Here is a 22,610-nt window from a genome sequence, read left to right as displayed (position 1 = left end):
GCACATAGTTAACACCACAAAACAGAAATACGCCATGGCAATAATGATTGACATTGCCGGAGCATTTGATGATCTTTGGTGGCCAGCACTGTTTCAGAGGCTAAGACATCTGGAGGTACCGCAATCACTGTACAACAGTTTTCTAGACTACTGTAACAACCGAGTAGTCGAATGGCAGATGGACAGCCGGAAAGTAATTAAAAGAATTACCAAAGGCTGTCCTCAAGGGTCGATCTGCGGCCCCATCTTCTGGGACATAACAATCGAACCCCTCCTACAGCTTCTGGATGGGGATGACAGGTCAGACGGAATTGTCGCCTACGCAGATGACCTATTAGTTGTAGTCACTGCAAACAACAGAGCCCAGTTAGAAGAGAAAGCCAGTGGATTACTACAAACAATTACTCAGTGGTGTCACAACAACAAACTCAGGATAGCCGAAAACAAAACAACATACACTTTACTGAAAGGATCACTCGAAAGGAATCCTTCGGTTAAAATTGGGGACACAAACAACATACGAGCACGCATTACGCGCTATCTTGGGGTAGTCATAGATGAAAAATTGAATTTCCACGAACACATAAGGCTAACAACAGACAAAGCAGAAAAAATACTCCACAAACTGGTGAGGCTAAATTCAAAACAGTACAGACTACCTCTACCAGTCATACGTACATACCACTGTGCGCTCTTCGAATCAGTACTCAGCTTTGCAGCTAGCACGTGGGCACAGACTGAACGTGGTCACCAACCAAGTATACGTCAGACGAGGGCAGAGAAGTGTACTACTTAGGCTATCTGGAACCTTCGGTACCACCTCAGCGGATGCACTGTGTGTGGTGCTCGGAATATGCCCCATAGATATCACGATCAAATACAGAGCTGCAAGGTACTGGTTAAAGGTGGGGAGACTAGATAAGGTACACACAATAACCGGTGTGCCCATAGAGACGATACGTCACCTTAAAAGTTGGCGTTTGGATACATGGCAAGGTGAGTGGGATGTAAGTGATAAGGGTCGTAGGCTGCACGACTTCCGCCCTGACATAATGGAGCGGTTGAGAGTGAGACATATCGATCCCAGCCGCGGTATGGTACATTTCTTAACCGGGCACGGACCTTATCCCACGCACTTAAACCGCGTGAGTCTGAGGCAGACACCTACATGCACATGCGGGGAAGAAGGTTCCCCTGAACACACTGTCTTTCTGCGGGCAATACGCGAACAATAGATATACACTACACTTAGATTACACAGGTACATAGATATATACACAGCAATAAGAGACGAAGAACAATGGGCACAATTAAACGCACTGACAAACAGTATTTCAAAAACAACACATGAAGAGTATATGCGGACACGACATCACAGACGTGCCTATGTGCAGCGTAACAAATCTTTGAAGGAGAAACAGCATTGGTCGTATTTTTTTTTTTTTTTTATATAATCCGCAAAATCGATTTTCGGTCACTTAGTGACCATCCTCAGTGCTAGAAGTTATTTTTTTTTCACATAACGATCAGAGGGTATAAAACAGAAAACCACAACTAAACCTGCGTATGAACGTAACAGCTGGAAGGAACATACCTGTAATATACTATTTAAATTGGTAGGCACTGGTGTCAACAAGCTTAGAGCGATCACATAAACTGAGGCCGCTGTTTACATGCACTTGTTCAGCAGACCTTGGTGTGACAGGACTTGGAACGCCCTCTATGTGACATGTGTCACGTGAAGACTTAATATTACTGGTTTTGCGAGATATTAACACAAAATAACTTTTGTGCATTTGTGAATCATGAAGTAATTCAAATTTAAAATGTACATAAAACATAGCAGACGAAGGGGGAAGGAAACATCTAAAATACATTGGCGTATTGTTTTTAAAAAACAAACTTACAAAACATAAAACAGATCGATAATAGGTTGTCAGAGTGCAGGACAGGTAAAAGAGAAAAAGACAATGAAAAAGAATAATACATGAATAACATGAAATGAAGAATAACACAGGTTTTTTAAAAAATGTAATACCCACCATCTGGCGTGGGAAGTTAGAAGTATATCGTTCTCGATTTACGTAAATATTACGTTAAAACTGGGAAGTCAAATATATAAAAATAGTAATAGTACGAAAATGCCATTAACAAGGGAACCTCCCCATCGCACCCCCCTCAGATTTAGTTATAAGTTGGCACAGTGGATAGGCCTTGAAAAACTGAACACAGATCAATTGAGAAAACAGGAAGAAGTTGTGTGGAACTGTGAAAAAAATTAGAAAATATACAAACTGTGTAGTCCTTGGGAAGATAGGCAACAACAAGGACAGTTGCACTGAAGGAGCGTCGTGGTTCCGTGGTTAGCGAGACCATCTGCGGAACGAAAGGTCCTACGTTCAAGTCTTCCCTCGAGTGAAAATTTTAATTTTTTATTTTCAGTTTATGTGACAAGCTCTTAAGTTTTCTTCACTTTTTTGGGGGTGATCATCACATCCACAAGAAAACCTAAATCGGGCAAGGTAGAAGAATCTTTTTACCCATTCGCTAAGTGTACAAGTTAGGTGGGTCGACAACATATTCCTGTCATGTGACGCACATGCTGTCACCAGTGTCGTATAGAATATATCAGATGTGTTTTCCTGTGAAGGAATCGGTTGATCTATGACCTTGCGATCAAATGTTTTCGGTTCCCATTGGAGAGGCACGTCCTTTCGTCTACTAATCGCACGGTTTTGCGGTGCGGTCGCAAAACACAGACACTAAACTTATTACAGTGAACAGAGACGTCAATGAACGAACGGACAGATCGTAACTTCGCGAAAATAAAGAAAGCAAAATTTTCAGTCGAGTGAAGATTTGAACCAAGGACATTTCGTTGCGCAGCTACTCACGCTAACCACAGGACCACGGGGCTCCTGAGACCGCAGATGCCTTAATGTTGCTTATATTGCTCATCGACTACTCAGTTCGTATATTTTGCTTATTTTTTTCATAGTTCCACACAACTTCTTCCTGTTTTCTCGATTGATCTGTGTTCAGTTTTTCAAGGCCTATCTACTGTGCCAACTTATAACTAAATCTGAGGGGGGTGCGATAGGAAGGTTCCCTTGTAAGTAACAATTCAAATGCCATTAAACAATATTCATTACAACAACAAAAAAGGTTTGAGGGTGTAGAGTAACAATTTTGTTATCATATTTAACGACGTGATAATGTACGTATCATTCGTCCCATCACTGGTTGTACGCTTCCGCATAAGCACTGGGTCAGAACCCATACGTACATTCACAGGTTGATAAAACAGTAATAAAATTGCCAAGCAACCGGTTTTGAGTATTAATAAAATAATTTGATTTTAAATAACTTATAGTAGCAGTGCGACCCACATGAAATAAAAGCAGACTTAAGAAGTACCTATAATTCTAATTGTGTTATTGAAATAAATTTAAAATATAAGGTGCGAACAAGTAGTATACATCAAACATCGAGAAATCATCATGAGGAAGGACAGGTAATAGTGCCACTTATACCAGTAATATACATCGTACTTTAGAGAAATTAAAAATAGGCTACGCACGATATCCAGCACTTATTCAAACAGAAAAGGAATTGTTAACATACATTAAAATAATTACGTAAAAGTGAAAACCGGTTCATATCACTTTGTGTCAACGCCTAAGAGATGTCGACTGTAGTAAAATTATGTTCAGTAGGCGTCTATAAGTTCTGAAAATTAAGTAACAAAAGGGAGCATACTTTTTAAAAATCGAAATTAGTAATGTTATTAGAACAAACCAAAACATGTGTGTCTATGTGTTGAGATAGTTGGAATAGCGGCCATTGTGTTGTCGTAGCAACTATGACTGAGGCGTTGTATATAAGGGATAACAAGCAATGACTACAAATTGCTAATTGTGATAATTGGCAACAAGTTGTTGACTTTTTTCATAGGAAATCGGAGAAGCATTCCCAAAAATGTGTGCTTCTCGATATCGTTGGCTCGTTAAGTAGCGCGATATCTGGAGATTTCAGATGTCAAAAGATCTCCATCTCTTCCATAAGGTCGAGAAAGCGTCCTTTTCTACCCTTGTGCAACAACTTCAATTTTGATGTCAAATCTAGAGTTGTATGGCCAATAGGATGAGCTGCGAAATTCGACTTTTCCTCAATATCTTTCCTCTCACGTGCAACATGCTCACGGAACCTTGTTTCTAATTTTCTTCCGGTTTGCCCTATGTAACCTGCATTACACGTGGCACACATAAGTTTGTAAACACCTGATTCATGCAAAGCACCTGATTCCTTAAAAGCACGCCTAGTCTGTTCGTCATCGAGAAACCTACATTAATATTTCTCTTCTTGAATACTCTGGCTGTTTTATTGCTAATGGGACCATAGAAAGACAAAGTGATAAATTTTTTATTTTTTATTTCGCTTGTCTCATTCTAACTTCCCACGCCAGATGGTGGGTATTATGTTTTTTAAAAAACCTGTGTTATTCTTCATTTCATGTTATTCATATATTATTCTTTTTCATTGTCTTTTTGTCTTTTACCTGTCCTGCACTCTGACAACTTATTATCGATCTGTTTTATGTTTTTTAAAAGCAATTCGCCAATGCATTTTAGATGTTTCCTTCCCCCTTCGTCTGCTATGTGTTTTAGGTACATTTTAAATTTGAATTACTTCATGATTCACAAATGCACAAGAGATATAAAACCAGTAATATTAAGTCTTCGCGTGACACATGTCACATAGAGGGCGTTCCAAGCCCTGTCACACCGAGGTCTGCTGAACAAGTGCATGTAAACAGCGGCCTCAGTTTACGTAATCGCTCTTAGCTTGTTGACACCAGTGCCTACCAATTTAAATAGTATATTACAGGTATGTTCCTACCAACTGTTATGTTCATACGCAGGTGTATTTGTGATTTTCTGTTTTATACCTTCTCCAGTGTCTGCACATCTGGAATGGCCTCTGCGTGCACGATACTATTAGGATGGCCCCATAACCAGAAATCGCACGGGTTGAGATTCGGTGAACGAGCAGGCAATGAAACTAGGCCTCCGTCATCCGATCCACACCGATAGTTCAGCATGTTATACGGCGTGGAAGGAAGACTGGTCCCAAAATACGGCCGCCAACTATTCCGGCCCACACGTTCCGCCTGCACCGACGCTGGTGATTGACTATCACCATACCACGGGGGGGGGGGGGGGGGTTTCTGTATGCTATCGCACAGATTGTTATGAAAGTTTGAGATATCATTTCCTATAAACATGGCCTCATCTATGAATAGGGTGGATGACACAAATCCCCGGAATCGTGATCGCCTGGTGAAGTAACCAGTGACAAAACTGCCCCCGACATGGAAAGTCTGCCGTTAATAAGCTGTAAGTGATAACGGTAGTAACAATTGTCATGGAGAATGTTCCACACGATCGTCTGGCTTACCCTGTACTGTTGGGTCAACTGCCTGCCACCGACACGGCGGTCTCCTGCCACAGTGTTAATCACATTTTCCTCCAAGTCTGATGTCCGAACATTTCGGTTACATCCTTCACGACTTCCTGATTCCTGAAACGACCCTGTCTCGGACAAAAGGCGAAACACTGTTGCAAACATTGAATGCTGTAGTTGTCGTCGGCCGGGATAGATCTCCTGATACAACCTTACTGCCCGCCACCCGTTGCCATTTGCCTTTCCGTAAGTAAGCACCATATTGGCAAGCTGTCGATTCGAATATGGAACCATTGTGTACAACTCTGTATCACATCGACTACAAAGTGAATCAGCAAGAGAAGTGATTCAGACACAACATTACCAATTACAGTGGCAGGAAAGGGCGCTTGGGCTTTACGTATAAGGCACAGTACCACCCTCTAGGAGGAAACTGTGCGTACTGCATGCTACAGCGCCTATTAGATCAGTTTCTGTAACGATGTATGATTGAATAAATGGTCACTAGCATGGAAACCATGTATTTCCTGACATAAGTTCACTAGACCTTTTACTTCCCTATCCTCTCATCCATCTATTCCTAGAGTTTGAACACGATGGAAGAAGTCACCTTGTATACAGTTACTAAATTGTAACATTGCGCCATTGTGAATTAAGATTTTTTTCTTTAGTCTGTTCACCTTTGGCGTTGTGTTGCAGGAATCCTGCTGGCTCTCACGAACATGATATGTGTGACACCGGGTTTCATCTCGCCAATCATGGTGGGCCATCTTACGTACCAGGCTGTAAGTACAATTGCATGTAAGAACAAATTACTGTATTTATTCTGTAATTGAAATCTGCAAATTTAGGGCCTCTAGGGTCTCTTTTTACATCGAACGAGAGGTCTTGCACTTCACAATGTCGACAACTGTTTGCGTGTTCCATGGATCCTAACTGCGATATCTCTCACTTTCCGCAATTCTTCTTTGTTGGCAGGATGAACAGCCAAGTAGATATAATTTAAGATGTTTCAACTTATATTAATTACATGTTAGGCACTTCATGTCATAAGATAAGCGATTAAGGATTTTCTATCGCTGAATGGTTTAGTTATTCTAGAATATTAAGGCTAAGTGATGGATAGCGTTCCATTAGTGTATGCAGTGTATAATTTATAGGGTGTTTCACAATTCCTATTACAGACTGCTAGGAATTGTAGAGGGGAGTTAGTATACGAAGTTTTGGTAAGGAGTCCTTGTCCAGAAACGTCTTGTTTGGTTATGAAATGAGCTTGAAGATCGGATCACTTTCAAATCTCCCACTTCACGGTATGCACACAGCGGAGACAACGAGCTTTAATTTGTTTGCCCAACAGCACCCTGTGGCAGAGACAACGTTTCGGATACTCGTCGTCGGGTTCTCTTGTACGTCACGAAGGACGTGCTCTTGAAAGTGCGGCGCCTCCGTGGAGCACCACACTCAACCCTCCTAGTTGCAACGTACCAGTTTCTCGTATCGTTGTTGTAGTATGATGAAAATGGAGTGTGATGCGACGATTACAACAGTGACTGACGGCGGCGCCGTCTTCTCAGTTTTTGCGCATACCGTGAAGTGGGAGATCTGAGAATGAACCTATCCTTAAATTTATTTTATATTCAGACGGTATTTTTCTCGACGTTGATTAGTTATTAAAACTTTATCTACTAAGTATCCTCTGCAACCCCTTGAAATCTGTGATACAAATATTGAAACGCCCTTTACATACAGTGAGGTGACAAGAGTGATGGGATACCACCAAATAACGTGTCGGACTTAGTTTTGCTTAGTTTTGAACGTTTACGAGACATAATTGTGCACACCGGCAATGCTTCCACAATTATGGACGGCTTTAGAGGAAGCATGGCTCAATATTTCTGTAGGCGACTTTCAGCGACTTGTTGAGTCCATGTCACGTCGAGTTGTTGCACTACCATCAGCTCTTACCAAATGAAATCGGGCCTCATCTGACCGGCCCACGGTTCTCCAGTCGTCTAGAGCAGAGGGGCTGCAGGCGATGTCCTGCTGTTAGCAAAGACAGTCGGGTCCATCGTCTGCTGCCACAGGCCATTAACGCCAAATTTTGCGCACTATCCTAACGGAAATCTTCTTCGTACGTCCGTGATTGATTTATGCCGTTATTTCAAGCAGTGTTGCTTGTCTGTGAGCACTGACTACTCTACGCAAACGCCACTGCCCTCGGTCGTTTGTGAACGTCGGCTGCCGTTGCGTTGTTCGTGGTGAGATGTGTGCCTGCAATTTGATACTCTCGGTACATTCTTGACACTGGATCTCGGAATGTTTAATTCCCTAAATTTCCTAAATGGAATGTCGCATGCATGTAACTCCAGCTATCATTCCACGTTCAAAGTCTCTTAATTCCCGTCCTGTGGCCATAATCATGTCGGAACCTTTTCACACGAATCACCTGGGTGCAAATGACAGCTCCACCAATCCACTGCCTTTGTATACCTTGTGTACGTAATACTACCGCTATCTGTACGTGTGCATATCGTTGTCCAATGACACCTTTTACCTCAGTGTAGTGTGGTCATCTATGGAGAGAGGGAGGAAGAGAGAGAGAGATTGGGAGATTTGGGGAAGGATGAGATCAGCTTATACATGAGGGCAGGGAAGAGGTAGGGATAGATAGGGAGGTGGGGAGATATTTTCCATGTTGCCAAACACTAAGAAGTGTTCTTACCGATAACAATGAATAAAACTGCATTGGCACCAGATTCCTGAGAAGACCAGCCATTTAACATTAATCACTGCAGGGCAGAAGGAGACGAAATCTCATTGAATGCAGGCTATTTGTAAAGGTGGGTGGCCGGAACGGTTGAATACTATAGTGAATACAAGGTGTTTATAAATTAGTTGTGCAAAAGTAACCTTCCATTGTGAAAAGGATAAATTAAGTTACAGAAATGTTTGATAGAGCACAGAATGCAGAACGTCTTCAAATTTTATTCGCGCAGAACGCTGTTAGTTCTCGACGTTTCCGCTAAGTGGTAAGCGTGAAGGATTTATTGCTACAGTAATCATGCAGGCGTATAACGGTGCAGTGCGTACGCAGTGAATCCAAATCCGCCACTACATTTCAGACACTAAATATCGCAAGCTACCACCTCAGAGAAAAACTGTTATTAATTGGTACAATTGTTTCGAACATGTACGGGACTCCCCTAAGGTAAGTGTTTTTTACGCCGTAAGTTGTAGCAAGATTTACAGTACTTTCTTTCTTGCTGAGTCAACTGTAGCAGCTATACCGTACCTGGACGTATTTGACCATTATCTAATGCTTCAAGTACAACAGGATATGGGCACAGAATTTATTTTAGAGCAAGATAGCGCGCCACCACATTATCACCAAGAAACTGTCACCTACCTCCGTAGGAATGTGCCGACTTGGACTGGACATGGTGGAACTATATCTTGGCCTCCATGACTACGCGATGTAACTCCAATGAACTTCTGAGTATTTGGTTAAAGACAAAGACAGCGTTCGTTCCTCCACTTCCTGGACACATCGACGAACTGCGCCTACGGACAAAACTAGCAGTTCCCATCATACATGAAGGCTTGCTGTATAGGATTTAATTTGGCTGCCTGAGTGAACATTTGAACCTTGCTTGTCTCGCCCCAGTGTCTTGGGGCCAACTGCGAAAATGTGCTACGACCCTCCTCCCACACACCTCCAAACTATCCATCTGCTCGGAAGTATCATCCAGTGCAACTCCACCTGTGTTATGTAAAGCGTGGTCGTGGCCCATCACGCATAAACCACTTGTTTCCTCTTATTTGTAGGCTTACATCCTGTAGCAGGTCTGCAAAAATCCTTCGTGATGGCACTTGTTAGACAAGCAGGGTGAGCGTACGAACCAACCAGACTCTCACCTACAACTCAAACCCATATATTAACCTCCAACACCTTAACTGACACCTAAGTATCTTTATCTTCCCATAAATGATGGTTGTGAAAATTTGCTGTATCGTGTCATTAAAATGCAGCCCCAGCTGTAGACAAGACGGAAGAAATAATAGGTTGGCAGTTAGTGTAACAAACCATTGGCAAAATTCCTCTGTGGCCGATAAGGACGACGTACTTATTGAAGATGACATGTATAAGGGGTAGTTATACAGATGACTAAACAAATCATCCTGATCGGCATGTCACAGCTACAATATTTTCGCTGCCGCATAAAACGTGTTTCCAGGTGTTACACCACTCCATCAATGAGCACAGCCATTTTGCTTTGTCCCCTGTGGCGGCGTGCTTTGGTACTGTGACGCGGGGATTTCAGTGTGTATCACACTTGCAGACAAGTATCTACAAACGATATGTACATTAATTACATAACTTTTTTTGTCAAGCCAGTGGCCTTGCCGCAGTGGTAACAACCGTTCCCGTCAGATCACTGAAGTTAAGCGCCGTTAGACTTGACTAGGATGACTCACCGTCCAGGCCTGCCGACTGCTGTTGCCAAGCGGCGTGCACTCAGCCCGAGGCCAATTGAGGAGCTGCTTGACTGAAAAGTAGTGGCACCGATCACGAAAACGGACAACGGCCGCGAGAGTGGTATGCTGATCACATGCCCCTCCGTGTCCGCATCTGGTGACGCCTAAGGATTGAGGATGACACGGCGGCCGGGCGGTACTGTTGGGCCTTCAATATTCACTCACTCTGAAAGGCTAAAAATTATTTTTCCCCTATTTCGCTTAATCGAAGAACTGGTTCTGTTTAAAATTATACAGATGATTTTGAAAATGAGATCAATATTTATTTATTTATTTATTTATGCATTTATTTTACCTGTCAATATCTTGTGCTAACTGACTGAGGGCCGTTTCATCTGAGCATTGTTCGAGAGAATGCTCGCTCAGAAATTTACATTTAATTCAGTTTCCATCATGAACAACTGTACGTAAACTTGATTTAGAGTGGATTATTTCTTAACAATATAATCTTTTGTGTCCTATTAGAACACCGTTATCATCTATTTCGCCAATGAACTCAGGCAGTGACACAAATTACAGAATAACAACACGGTAAAACTTACTAAAGAATTCATGAGAACTCCAGTAACTCGAACTGCAAAAACTTGGGACACTGAACTCATAATAGAGGTGGGTGGCAGTCTTTCAGGTTGCATACTGCTTCGTTATATCTCATTTAACTGTCTTTTTTATTACTGGCCTTGTAATTGTCGTACTTAAGTTGCCGACGTGCCAAACCAGTTTTTCCAAAAGCAGATAAAAGTATGACCAGAAAACGTTCTGCCGAATGCTAATTAGCTCTCAGGTAAGGTTAACGTTTTGTTTTACAGTGTTGTAAAATAGCTGACGCTTGTACATCTATACTATCCAGTATTGAAGCAGTACGTCAAGTGGTACTTTTGGAAACACGTTATTTCCTTAATGTCTGCCGCAGTCTGAAGTTCACCGCTCATTCAGTGTCCAGTAGCTAGGCTACCGTGCGACGGTCTGTTGCGGCCTAAGATGGTTACCACCACTTAGCCGTCAGGTTGTTGGAAGACGAGTCAACGGCCATAGTTTCGGTACAGTCTTTTCGAGGACTCGGAGATCTGAATACAGAACTCTCTAATAAGGTTAACATTTCCACTGGGGCGTACCTGTTGGTCATGAATCCCGAGACTATCATGAAATAAAACTTCACATTCCTCATGCCCATCCTGTTTCATGAAAGTTTGAACTAAAGGGTATTGTGTGCAATGAAAGCGATCTCCGTAAACGTTAAATGTTGTAAACTGAGTAAAGGTATACCTGACCTCTGTCATCGTATATATTCAAACAGAAATGTCTTAAAGTATTTTTATCTTGTTTCATCTTTTAAATAAAAACTATAACTTATTTTAAACAAAGCTGTTGAACACAATCCATTACCTTCACTTAGAGTTAGTTCACACATCTTTCTGAATGTCAGCCGCCACTTCTACGAGGACCTTTCCGTAACTAATGCTTCCTTTGTGTGTGTGTGTGTGTGTGTGTGTGTGTGTGCATTTTGAGTATACGAACCAGATTATATTGGTTTAGATAATTTCTGAATCTTCCGTTAAGGGTAATGTCTTTTTCGTTGCCAAGCGACAGAAAAGAGCAATGGGGGAGCGTTCAAAAGTGGCGTCTAACGTCGAAGAGCATGCAAAACAGAGATGAGTCGCTAGATTATTGGATTCCTCACTGCTGAACAAACTGCGCCAACGCAAATCCATCGAAGCTTGTTAAATGTGTGTGGAGAGAGTCGAGCAGACATGCGCAATGTAACGTGGAGGGTTCTGCGTTTCAGTAGTGATGAAAGGGATGTGCACGACAGGCCACGCCTAGGTCGACACCTCTCACCGGCCATCCTTCATAATGGAGTGTCTCAACCAACTCATCCGTGACGATCGACAATTACGTCCAAGAAATTGTGTACACCACTGAATGTTGCCTGCAGTGGCTTAGACAACGTGTTATGCTGCTTTCGTTATCGCAACGTGTGTGCAAGATGAGTCCTGCACATTCTTACCCATAACAAAAATAATTGATTCGATGAATATGAGGCTGAAAGTGACGATTTTCTAACTCCAGAGACGAGACTCGGTGTCACCAGTAGGAGACAGAATCCAAAAGACAGTCCTTTGATTTGAGATGCGAATTCTCAAAGAAAGAAGTTTGTCATCTGCAGGCAAAGTGATGTGTTCAGCCTTCCGGGACCAGAAGGATATGGTTCTTTAGGATCTCTTGGCTCCTGAGCATGTGTCATTTCAGAACGCTACAAGACAACTCTCACTATGTTGAATTCGAGAGTCATGACAAAGCAGAAGAGAAACTTCCACTAGTAACACGACAACGGCAGGCGCCGCAACAGTTTTAAGCCCATGGAACTGACTGCCAAATTCGGCCCGAGTGCCCTACAATATCTATCGTACAATCCTGATTTAGCACCTTCAGATTTCCGTCTCTTTGGGCCCACGAAAGATGGACTCCGAGGCCAACATATTCGATGACGTGACATCATCAAGCCTTTAAGACAGAGGGTAGCCTGAGCTGGTTCCGGTTTTTACGGGCACGGCATGCCGTCTCTTGTTCATCATTGTCAAAATTGTGTAGCGAATGCTGGTGACACTGTGGAAAAATTACAGTCTTCTATTCTATCTCTTGTCTTACGAAAGCTTTCGACTGGCGGCTCTCCACTCTAGATTCGTCCAGTCCGAAAAGGGGCACCACTAGGGCCTACAACGTTCCGCCTTCCGCGTCCTATGCCGTTGACCATAGTAGTTTCATCCGCCTGTAGGAAAGATTTCTTATTCCTGGGTCATGAGAATGCCCAAGTTTCCTCCTTATCACCCACCCTTGAAGAGGTTGTTTGTAACGGAACGAGTCTTCTTTCTGTGTGGATATTCGGTCCCTGCCACGCTGGCCGTATGTACAATATCTGTACAGACGCTGCCCCTTCTCCATCAAGGCAAGGAGACATGATGATTTTCCCTTATTCGAGTCTTGGAAAATACTAACGTTTCCTAGGCTCCCCAGTACTTACAAAGAGAAAAATGACAGTATGTAGTTGACATCTACGTTATAACGCTTTCTGTATCTGTCGTAGTTTCGATGAAAAACCCTTATAGAACTGTTGCAGCACCAAATGAGTGCGCCAATTTCTGGTATCCTGGAGCGAATGCGACAGGTCATGATACTTTTCAAGATTATGATTCTCATTCATTATCTTCAGACAACCCTGTAATCCGAATTAGGTGTTATGAAACAAATTCACAAATTATTACGAATTAAATTACAAACGTTTTAAAGCCGAGCTTAAAAATCTAGTTACACTACCTTGTTATGTAGAATGTCCTGCAAACACTGATCGCAGCACAGATTTACATAGTTTTCTGCTGTTTCCCTTAGCACTTAAAGACAAATATCGAGAAAAGTCTTTTGGAAAAGACAAGAGAAATTTCTTTCTCAATTTTTCTCCAATCCGAACGTGTCTTACTTTCTAATAACATCTCCCCAAGGCAGAAGCAGTAACTTGACAGAGCTGATATCTTCACTTACAGAATGCGTCGTTAATTTTGTAAGATTGGGTGGAAGTTTAGTAAAATAGCTGATGCTTGTACATAGACAAGATGTAAAAAAGTATTCCATATACTGAGAAGTAGAACTATGGACCAAAACCAGGAAAAAGTCCAGTAAATATGGGTTCTAAAATGATTTTCCCTTATTCGAGTCTTGGAAAATACTAACGTTTCCTAGGCTCCCCAGTACTTACAAAGAGAAAAATTACAGTATGTAGTTGACATCTACGTTATAACGCCTTCTGTATCTGTCGTAGTTTCGATGAAAAACCCTTATAGAACTGTTGCAGCAAATGAGTGCGCCAATTTCTGGTATCCTGGAGCTACTGTGAAACACCTCTTGTACTGCGAGCTCTTTGCTATTACGAACGACCTACAGAAGGCAGTAAACAAATGAAGACACTTTCCTCTGTTGTAAACATCTGTTAGCTTTGTTACTGTAAATCGTTTTCACAGTTCTGGGAAGTGTAATGCGTGCATTAGGTCTAGTGGAACTAGGTTACGTTGTGATAAGCTTGTGAAATGTTTTTACACTGTAGTTTTATCTTTGCAGTTACAAGCATAATGAGGGCCTGTAATCCCACACGGGAAATAGCAGACGTAGTTTGTCCTAACACAGGTTTATTACAGTAGCACTGTAGAAGCTGCTTCAAACCGAATACAGACACAAAAATCGTAAAGCCTACAGCGACGCTGTCGTAGGCTAAAGGAACAACTGGTGTAGTAGCGTTCCAAGAGAGACCAATCCTTGGCAAAGTTAGAGTAACAGGGTCAGAAGCGAGGGTATCTGGAGAAATTTATCAAAGAGGGGTAATATTCTAAAATTACCACTTTTCAGGTTTATGATTCAGTGAGTTTGAGAAAGTGGAACGCCATTAGATTTGACACAAACTACACAAAACGTGTTGCGTCTGTAACCACTCAGTTTTTGTTTCATGTAGATTGCTTCGCAGCCCAAAGATCATTGGCATCTGTAAACAAGCAAATACCGTCCTAACAGGACTTGAAGGCCCAACTGTTCCGACCGGCCGCCGTGTCTTCCTCAGCCCTTAGGCGTCACCAGATGTGGCCAGCACACCGCTCTCCTGGCCATTGTCAGTATTCGTGACCGGTGCCGCTACTTTTCAATAAAGTATCTTCTTAGTTGGCCTCAAAAGGGCAACAGCACTCGGCAGACCCAGACGGTGTTCCGTCAAAGTGCTAGCCAATCACGACAGCACTTAACTAGCATATGTAAAGCATATGTTTTTATATTATTAACACAAGTATGGATGCCAACTCTTTGGGGTTATGATTTAGACTGAATCGTCATGTACACTTCTGGCCATTAAAATTGCTACACCAAGAAGAAACGCAAATGATAAACGGGTATTCATTGGATAAATATATTATACTAGAACTGACAGGTGATTACATTTTCACGCAATTTGGGTGCATAGATCCTGAGAAATCAGTACCCAGAACAACCACCTCTGCCCGTAATAACGGCCTTTAAACGCCTGGGCATTGAGTCAAACGGAGCGTGGATGGCGTGTACAGGTACAGCTGCCCATGCAGCTTCAACACGATACCACAGTTCATCAAGAGTAGTGACTGGCGTATTGTGACGAGCCAGTTGCCCGGCCACCATTGACCAGACATTTTCAGTTGGTGAGAGATCTGGAGAATGTGCTGGCCAGGGCAGCAGTCGAACATTTTCTGTATCCAGAAAGGCCTGTACAGGACCTGCAACATGCGGTCGTGCATTATCCTGCTGAAATGTAGGGTTTTGCAGGGATCGAATGAAGGATAGAGCCACGGGTCAATACACGTCTGAAATGTAACGTCCACTGTTCAAAGTGCCGTCAGTGCGAACAAGAGATAACTGAGACGTGTAACCAATGGCACCCCATACCATCACGCTAAGTGATAGCCAGTATGGCGATGACGAATACACGCTTCCAATGTGCGTTCACCGCGATGTCGCCAAACACGGATGCAACCATCATGGTGCTGTAAACAGAACCTGGATTCATCCGAAAAAATGGCGTTTTGCCATTCGTGCACCCAGGGTCGTCGTTGAGTACACCATCGCAGGTGCTCCTGTCTGCGATGCAGCCAAGGTCTCCGAGCTGATAGTCCATGCTGCTGCAAACGTGGTCGAGCTGTTCGTGCAGATGGTTGTTGTCTTGCAAACGTCCTCATCAAAAAATGGTTTAAATGGCTCTGAGCACTATAGGACTTAACTTCTGAGGTCATCAGTCCTCTAGAACTTAGAACTACTTAAACTAACTAACGTAAGGACGTCACACACATCCATGCCCAAGGCAGGATTCGAACCTGCGGCCCAGCGGTCGTGCGGTTTCAGACTGTAGCGCCTAGAACCGCTCGGCCACCACGGCCGGCGAGTCCTCATCTGTTGACTCAGGGATCGAGACGTGGCTGCACGATCCGTTACAGCCATGCGGATAAGATGCCTGCCATCTCGACTGCTGGTGATACGAGGCCGTTGGGATCCAACACAGCGTTCCGTATTACCCTCTTGAAACCACCGATTCCATATTCTGCTAACAGTCATTGGATCTCGTCCAACGCGAGCAGCAATGTCGCGATACGATAAACCGCAATCGCTATAGGCTACAATCCGACCTTTATCAAAGTCGGAAACGTGATGGTACGCATTTCTCCTCCTTACACGAGGCATCACAACAACGTTCCACCAGGCAACGCCGGTCAACTGCTGTTTGTGTATGAGAAATCGGTTGGAAACTTTCCTCGCGTCAGCACGTTGTAGGTGTCCCCACCATCGCCAACCTTGTGTGAATGCTCTGAAAAGCTAATAATTTGCATATCACAGCATCTTCTTCCTGTCGGTTAAATTTCGCATCTGTAGCTCGTCATCTTCGTGGTGTGCCAATTTTAATGGCCAGTGGTGTAATTAAATTCATAGTATCGAATGAACTAGAAAATAAAGCTGCGAAATATTCACAAAAAATTTCAGTCATATAACAATGTTAGGTTGATATTAAAAGTTAAAAATCAGGAACATGAGAAATCAGAACTGTTGAATACTTCCTGAAGGATGTCGACAAAAGTAACCAGTAAAAACTTCATTGATTAATACTCGTTAAAGTGGGAAAAATTGATCAGATTTAAAAATGTTTCACTTTTGATGCTATTTGTAACACTTCACCCACAAACCTCCACATCTGATCATGTTGGTGACTGACCCTGTAATTTTACACTTGATGAGCCAAAACGATATGACCAACTACGTAAGAGCTTGTTTGTCCGGCTTTGGAACGAAATGCATCATTGATTGTGAGTATCACGGATCCGACAGGTCGTTGATAGGTTTGTGGAGGTATGTAGCATGTCTATGCACGGGTCATGTAATTCGCGTAAATAACGGACCACTGATTTGAGCGCGCGGTGATGGTGCCCGATAGCGACCCAGATGGGTTTCACAGGATTTACATCAGGCGAATTTGATTGCCCAGACATCAACATGAGTTCACTATAATGCTACTAAAACCACTGTAGCAATGTTCTCGCTCCGAGGCACGGACAGTTATACTGCCGAAAGATGACATCGCCGTCAGGGAAGACCTCAAGCCTCAAGGGGTGCATGTGGTTTCTAGGTGTCAGCATGTCTTCGATTACTACCACAGGTCCCATACAAGCGTAGGAGAATGTCTCCCATAGGATAATACTGTTCCCACCTGCCGCGCTGCACGTTTCGAGCCGCCGCCCACGTCGATGACGGCGTTTGTGGAGACAACCATCGACGTAGTGTAACAAAAATGTGATTCACACGAAGAGCTGACACTTTCCCATTGATCGACGGTCGAATCCCGGTGTTCCCGAGGCCACTACAGTCATTGCGCCAACATGAGAACACGTAGGGGTGATGTACTGCGGAGCTCCCTGTTCAACATAATACGATGAATGGTGTGCTGCGAAACACTTGTGCATGCACCATCATTGTGCTCTTTTGGCAAAGATGCCACAGATCACCATCTATCCTGCTTTACAGAGCAGACAGGCCTCCGAACCCCACGTTCTGTGAGAAGTCGTGGACGTCCAACCATTTAGCGCCTAGAGGTAGATTCACTATCCTACCTCTTTTCGTAGATGCTCACGAAGGTAGTGCACGTACATTCGAACAGCTTCGCCGTTTTCGAGACACTAGATCATAGCCTCTGTGTAATAATAATCTGCCCATTATCTAAGTCGCTTGTCTCAATTTACATCCCTGTTTGCAGCCCTTATCTTCTCTAGGTTGAGCCCCCGTCCATGTCTGCTCCACATACTTATTTCTGTTACTGCCTCACGTGCCTGCAACGCCACCAGTCGGAGTCCAACATTGCGGTGGGCAGTGGTCGTAATGAACGTGTAATAATCTGTTTCTTTAAAGTTGACTGGCATAATTAAAGTAGAACGACGTGTTTTGGCTCGTTTGTGCGAAGGTCACCTATGCCCAGTAATCGACTGGATGTGTGGAAAACCTCTCACACCCACTCTGAGTTTCACAGGTAGGATCGAATCTTAACAGTCTAGGATTCAACTATTAATATACAGTCTTTCCAGCTTGGCTGCAGAATTTGTTACTCTGTGACTGCAAGTTTCAGTGTGTTGCTCCAAGCAGAGATCAGGGGAAGTGCCAAGTCCTGGAGACAGTAAAATTTCGATTTCAAAATGTCTCACTTCTTTTCCCTCTCTTCGAAGGCAAAACCGGTCTTTCCTCTTTCTTACTGACACATTCGAGTCCATAGATGATCCGTGGGTGAACACATCTACAGGAGGACATGTCCATATTCTTCAGTCTACTTCAGACTTTTTGTTATGTCAAATTCTCCGTAAGTTGTCACAAACATCGCCTGTGTATCAATAAGAGCTAAAATACTGTTGTTATTAAGATGTGCAATAGGCAAGGAGGTTGGAGGGTGTGTCCTTGTGGGAACTGGGAATGGGTTCGGCCGCTGATATACGTACGCGTTGATGGCGCCCAATATCAACCCAAATGGGTTCCATATGAGTTGTTGTTGTTAGTGTTGTTGTTATGGTGGTCTTCAGTCCTGAGACTGGTTTGATGCAGCTCTCCATGCTACTCTATCCTGCGCAAGCTTCTTCATCTCCCAGTACCTACTGCAACCTACATCCTTCTGAATCTGCTTGGTGTATTCATCTCTTGGTCTCCCTCTACAATTTTTACCCTCCACGCTGCCCTCCAATACTAAATTGGTGATCCCTTGATGCCTCAGAACATGTCCTACCAACCGATCCCTTCTTCTAGTCAAGTTGTGCCACAAACTTCTCTTCTCCCCAATCCTATTCAATACCTCCTCATTAGTTATGTGATCTACCCATCTAATCTTCAGCATTCTTCTGTAGCACCACATTTCGAAAGCTTCTATTCTCTTCTTGTCTAAACTATTTATCGTCCATGTTTCACTTCCATACATGGCTACACCCATATAAGTTAGGTCGCCGTAACATCAGAGTGAGTTCACTATAATGCTCCTCAAACCACTGTAGCACTGTTCTGGTTCCGAGGCACAGACAATTATACTGCTGAAAGATGACATCGTCGTCAGGGAAGACATTAAGCATGAAGAGATGCAGGTGGTTCGCAGCTGTCAGCGTATCTTAGGGTACTACCACAGGTTCTATGTTAACGCTGTGCATATGATGAGGGAGAGGTGTAACCAAGAAACTGGCACGGGACAAAGTGCGCTAATAGTGAATAAGTGCACCTCAGATTCCAGGAGGAGGCAACTGCTCGTTAGTGGACGTCTGTGATTATAAACAAACAGTCAAAGTGGAGCCCAAAGGATAGCATGTCTTTAGCGAGTATGCGACAACTAGTATGGCAAGATGGTATTTCTTCACAGAAAACTGAGTACTGACTATGAGATGATCTGCAGAGCATAAGTCTTCGTGAGCAAAACTGACAGAGGTGTTGCTCATGACACTCGATGAGGGCAATGTTCATGGTGACATCTGGAGTCGCAAGCTCTCAAAGCCCTTGCTGTTTGGAGGGGGGGGGGGGGGGGGGGCGGAAGAATACCAAAGAGCTCTCCACGGATGTGAGGGTGCTGCTGTGGTACCATATGCCACCTGAGTTCGTTCCATGAGATGCGGGTGACGGTTGAGGTCACATTCATCAGGAAGACTGTTCAACGCATTCAGTAATCGTTGAGTCCATGTTAGGACACGATGCTCCAGTCATCAGAGGATAATTTGAGGAGAGGAGGGGGATTTATGTGATACTAGGTAATTCAATTTCTCATAAGAGTATAAACATTGGGGAACCCATTTCTCTCTTAAGCCCTTTTTCGTTGTTTCATCGTGAACTCTCAAATCCTTCTTCTCACCGGTTTTGAAATGTAGCACAACTGATTCCGATTTTCGTATGTTGTACTTGAACTATGTGTAGTAGCTTATACAAAAGGTACAAAGAAATTAAGGACATTAGCTGCCAGTGAGCATTGAATTAGATCAGTGGCGCAAGTTGAAATTTTGTGCCAGATCGATACTCGACCTTAGGACCCTTGCTTGATGGGAAAATGCCCTGATCGCTGCGCCATCTGGACATGGACACAGTGGTCACCACACCTGCATGGACGACCCTTGCACGCCTCCTATCAAATCCAAATTGTCAATTTATATCACACACTACTGATATAGTGCCCTTGCTCATCAACCTCACAACTCGCGGCATCTTGCCGATTCCTGTAAGAATTCGAGTTTTGTGTGCATCTGCACTGAAGGAATCATTTTCCATCATACCTCAATTATATGTGGGGTGTCTGTTCTTTTTGACACGTCCGAAAGGACAGCCACCACATACACATTATTTGATATATTCAGATTCATCTAGGGAGGAAGTGAATGGTGGGCAGTTAGCAGTGTAGACGAAATGAGGCTAGAAGTTTTTAATGTGTGGTATTACACAAGAATGTTTAGTATCAGATAGGAGATCGAGTAACTAATGAGCGACAGTTTGATAGGGCACAGCCTGGGTGTCAAGGACTAGTTAATATAGTGAAATCAAATGTACGTATTGCTGTGGCCTCCTGTAAGGGTAGACTGGTCGCCTGGTGCAATTCTTTTTAGTTGACGCCACTTTCAGCGACTTGCATGTTCATAGGATGAAATGAGAATGAAGACAATCACAATACCCAGTCCAAAAGTGAAGAAAATCTCCGACGCAGCCAGAATCGAACCATGACATCTCACATGGCATTCTGAAGTGCAGACCACTCAGTAATGGGGATGAACAGTTAATTTGGTAATGAAAGGAAATTTGTGGGTAAAAATTGTTGAGAGAGCACAGTCCTCGACCACAGGAAGCAGACTGAAGCGGCGTACCACAGACAGTTACACATAATCTTGTCCACATTGTGTTGTACAGTTCCTTGGAATAACCCCGTGGTGTTGACATGGCCTGTTCCTGAGCAGAAACTATATAGTACTTGAACTTCGATGTTGTTTATAATAATAGTAATGTGTACTTGACTGGTGTGTGTATTTTGTACGTACCGGTCTCGTGTAATGGAGCTGGCGCCGTGGCTGTTAGTAAACATGTGACTGAGTGCATCCCTTTGTGCAGCAAACGCCGGAACAGTGGCGAGTGGTGTTCTTGGTGGTGGCGGCGCTGGTGTCGTTCTCCGGTCTGATGTACGTGCTCTTCTCAACGGTGCAGCGGCAGCCCTGGGACCCACCCTGTGGGCAGCCCTATGCAGGTGCAGGGGAAGGCGTCGCAGCCGAGAGACAGCCCCTCCAGGAGGACAACGCCCACAAGGGATGCACCTAGGCTGCCGCTTACTGTCAGGAAACACCACTACGTACTACTGTACCCTCTACGACCGTTTCATAATAGGGGACCTTCCATAGTCAGTACATGTAACCTTGGTAGTCTTGACATTGTATCTAACATTTTGGTCTACCTTTTAAATCCAACAGTACACATTTGCAATCAATTACATCCAGCCTATTGCATTCTTCATAACTAACTATTCATCCTAAATGACAATCAGTGACACTGTTCCCGAACTATCCATCAAACTGCAGGTGTGACCCAAGGATCCGTCCTATCACCTCTCCTTTATCTCTTATACTCAGTCAACGATCCAAATGAACTCCCTCTTGTGTACATGATTCGATATCCAGTAGACACTGCCCTCTTTGTAGATCATCCTACCTTCCATTCATCTCACTGGACCCTTCAACTCCATCCCAACAACTTCACCTTGTGGAGTAACCGGTGATACCTTTCCCTCATCTTGCAAAACCCCAGGCAATAATTATAGCAAAAATCACCCATTAGTCTGACAATTCATATCACCACTGCCTGACCCAACAAACCAGAACACCGAGCGAGGTGGCGCAGTGGCTAGCACACTGGACTCGCATTCGGGAGGACGACGGTTCAATCCCGCGTCCGGCCATCCTGATTTAGGTTTTCCGTGATTTCCCTAAATCACTCCAGGCAAATGCCGGGATGGTTCCTTTGAAAGGGCACGGCCGAATTCCTTCTCCGTCCTTCCGTGACCCGATGAGACCGATGACCTCGCTGTTTGGTCTCTTCCCCAAAACCAACCAACCACCCAATCAAACCAGAACAGTAAAATTTCTAGGACAAACATTTATTCAAAAACTAACCTGGACCCTGACCTACTAAAAATCCCAAAGCCTACAATATGTTAAACTCCTGAAACAAGTAATCAGGTTGACATGGATGGTAAACCCCATGACCATAATGTAGCTTGGACTTCTGTTTCTGCCAATTTTGTCAGTCGCACGAGATCCTGGAATGACATGCGCTCCGTGTTACTTACCGTACCTGACTAACTTCTCCCACTTGTATGCTGTACCAGTTCACCAAATACGCACACCTCCTCAAACACTAAGAACACCTTCAGCTCTCCTAAATCTTCCATAAACATGAGTCCCAGTACCCCATAGTCTCCCCTATCGCTGAGGACACTAGCCTCCTGCTACATGTCAGTCATCACATTCCACCATCCCTTTATTTACAAACATTCCACCTTGTGGAACATAATTTCTGTC

General features: G+C 43.6%; 1 protein-coding gene across 1 annotated transcript in view; it reads left to right on the top strand.

Moving 5' to 3' along the window:
* The window catches only part of LOC124776989 (putative inorganic phosphate cotransporter), a 182,755-nt gene extending 160,730 nt beyond the window's left edge, over nt 1-22,025 (top strand). The window contains exons 10-11 of the mRNA XM_047252234.1: nt 6,163-6,248; nt 21,151-22,025. Coding sequence (XP_047108190.1) covers nt 6,163-6,248; nt 21,151-21,354 — 290 coding nt within the window. The 3' untranslated portion in view covers nt 21,355-22,025. The remainder of the gene's footprint in view (nt 1-6,162; nt 6,249-21,150) is intronic.
* The last annotated feature ends 585 nt before the right edge of the window (nt 22,026-22,610 follow it).

This window comes from Schistocerca piceifrons, chromosome 2 (assembly GCF_021461385.2).
Source record: "Schistocerca piceifrons isolate TAMUIC-IGC-003096 chromosome 2, iqSchPice1.1, whole genome shotgun sequence".
Lineage (NCBI taxonomy): Eukaryota > Metazoa > Arthropoda > Insecta > Orthoptera > Acrididae > Schistocerca > Schistocerca piceifrons.
The sequence above is the reverse complement of the archived record's forward strand: the minus strand, read 5'-3'. Positions and strand labels throughout refer to the sequence as shown.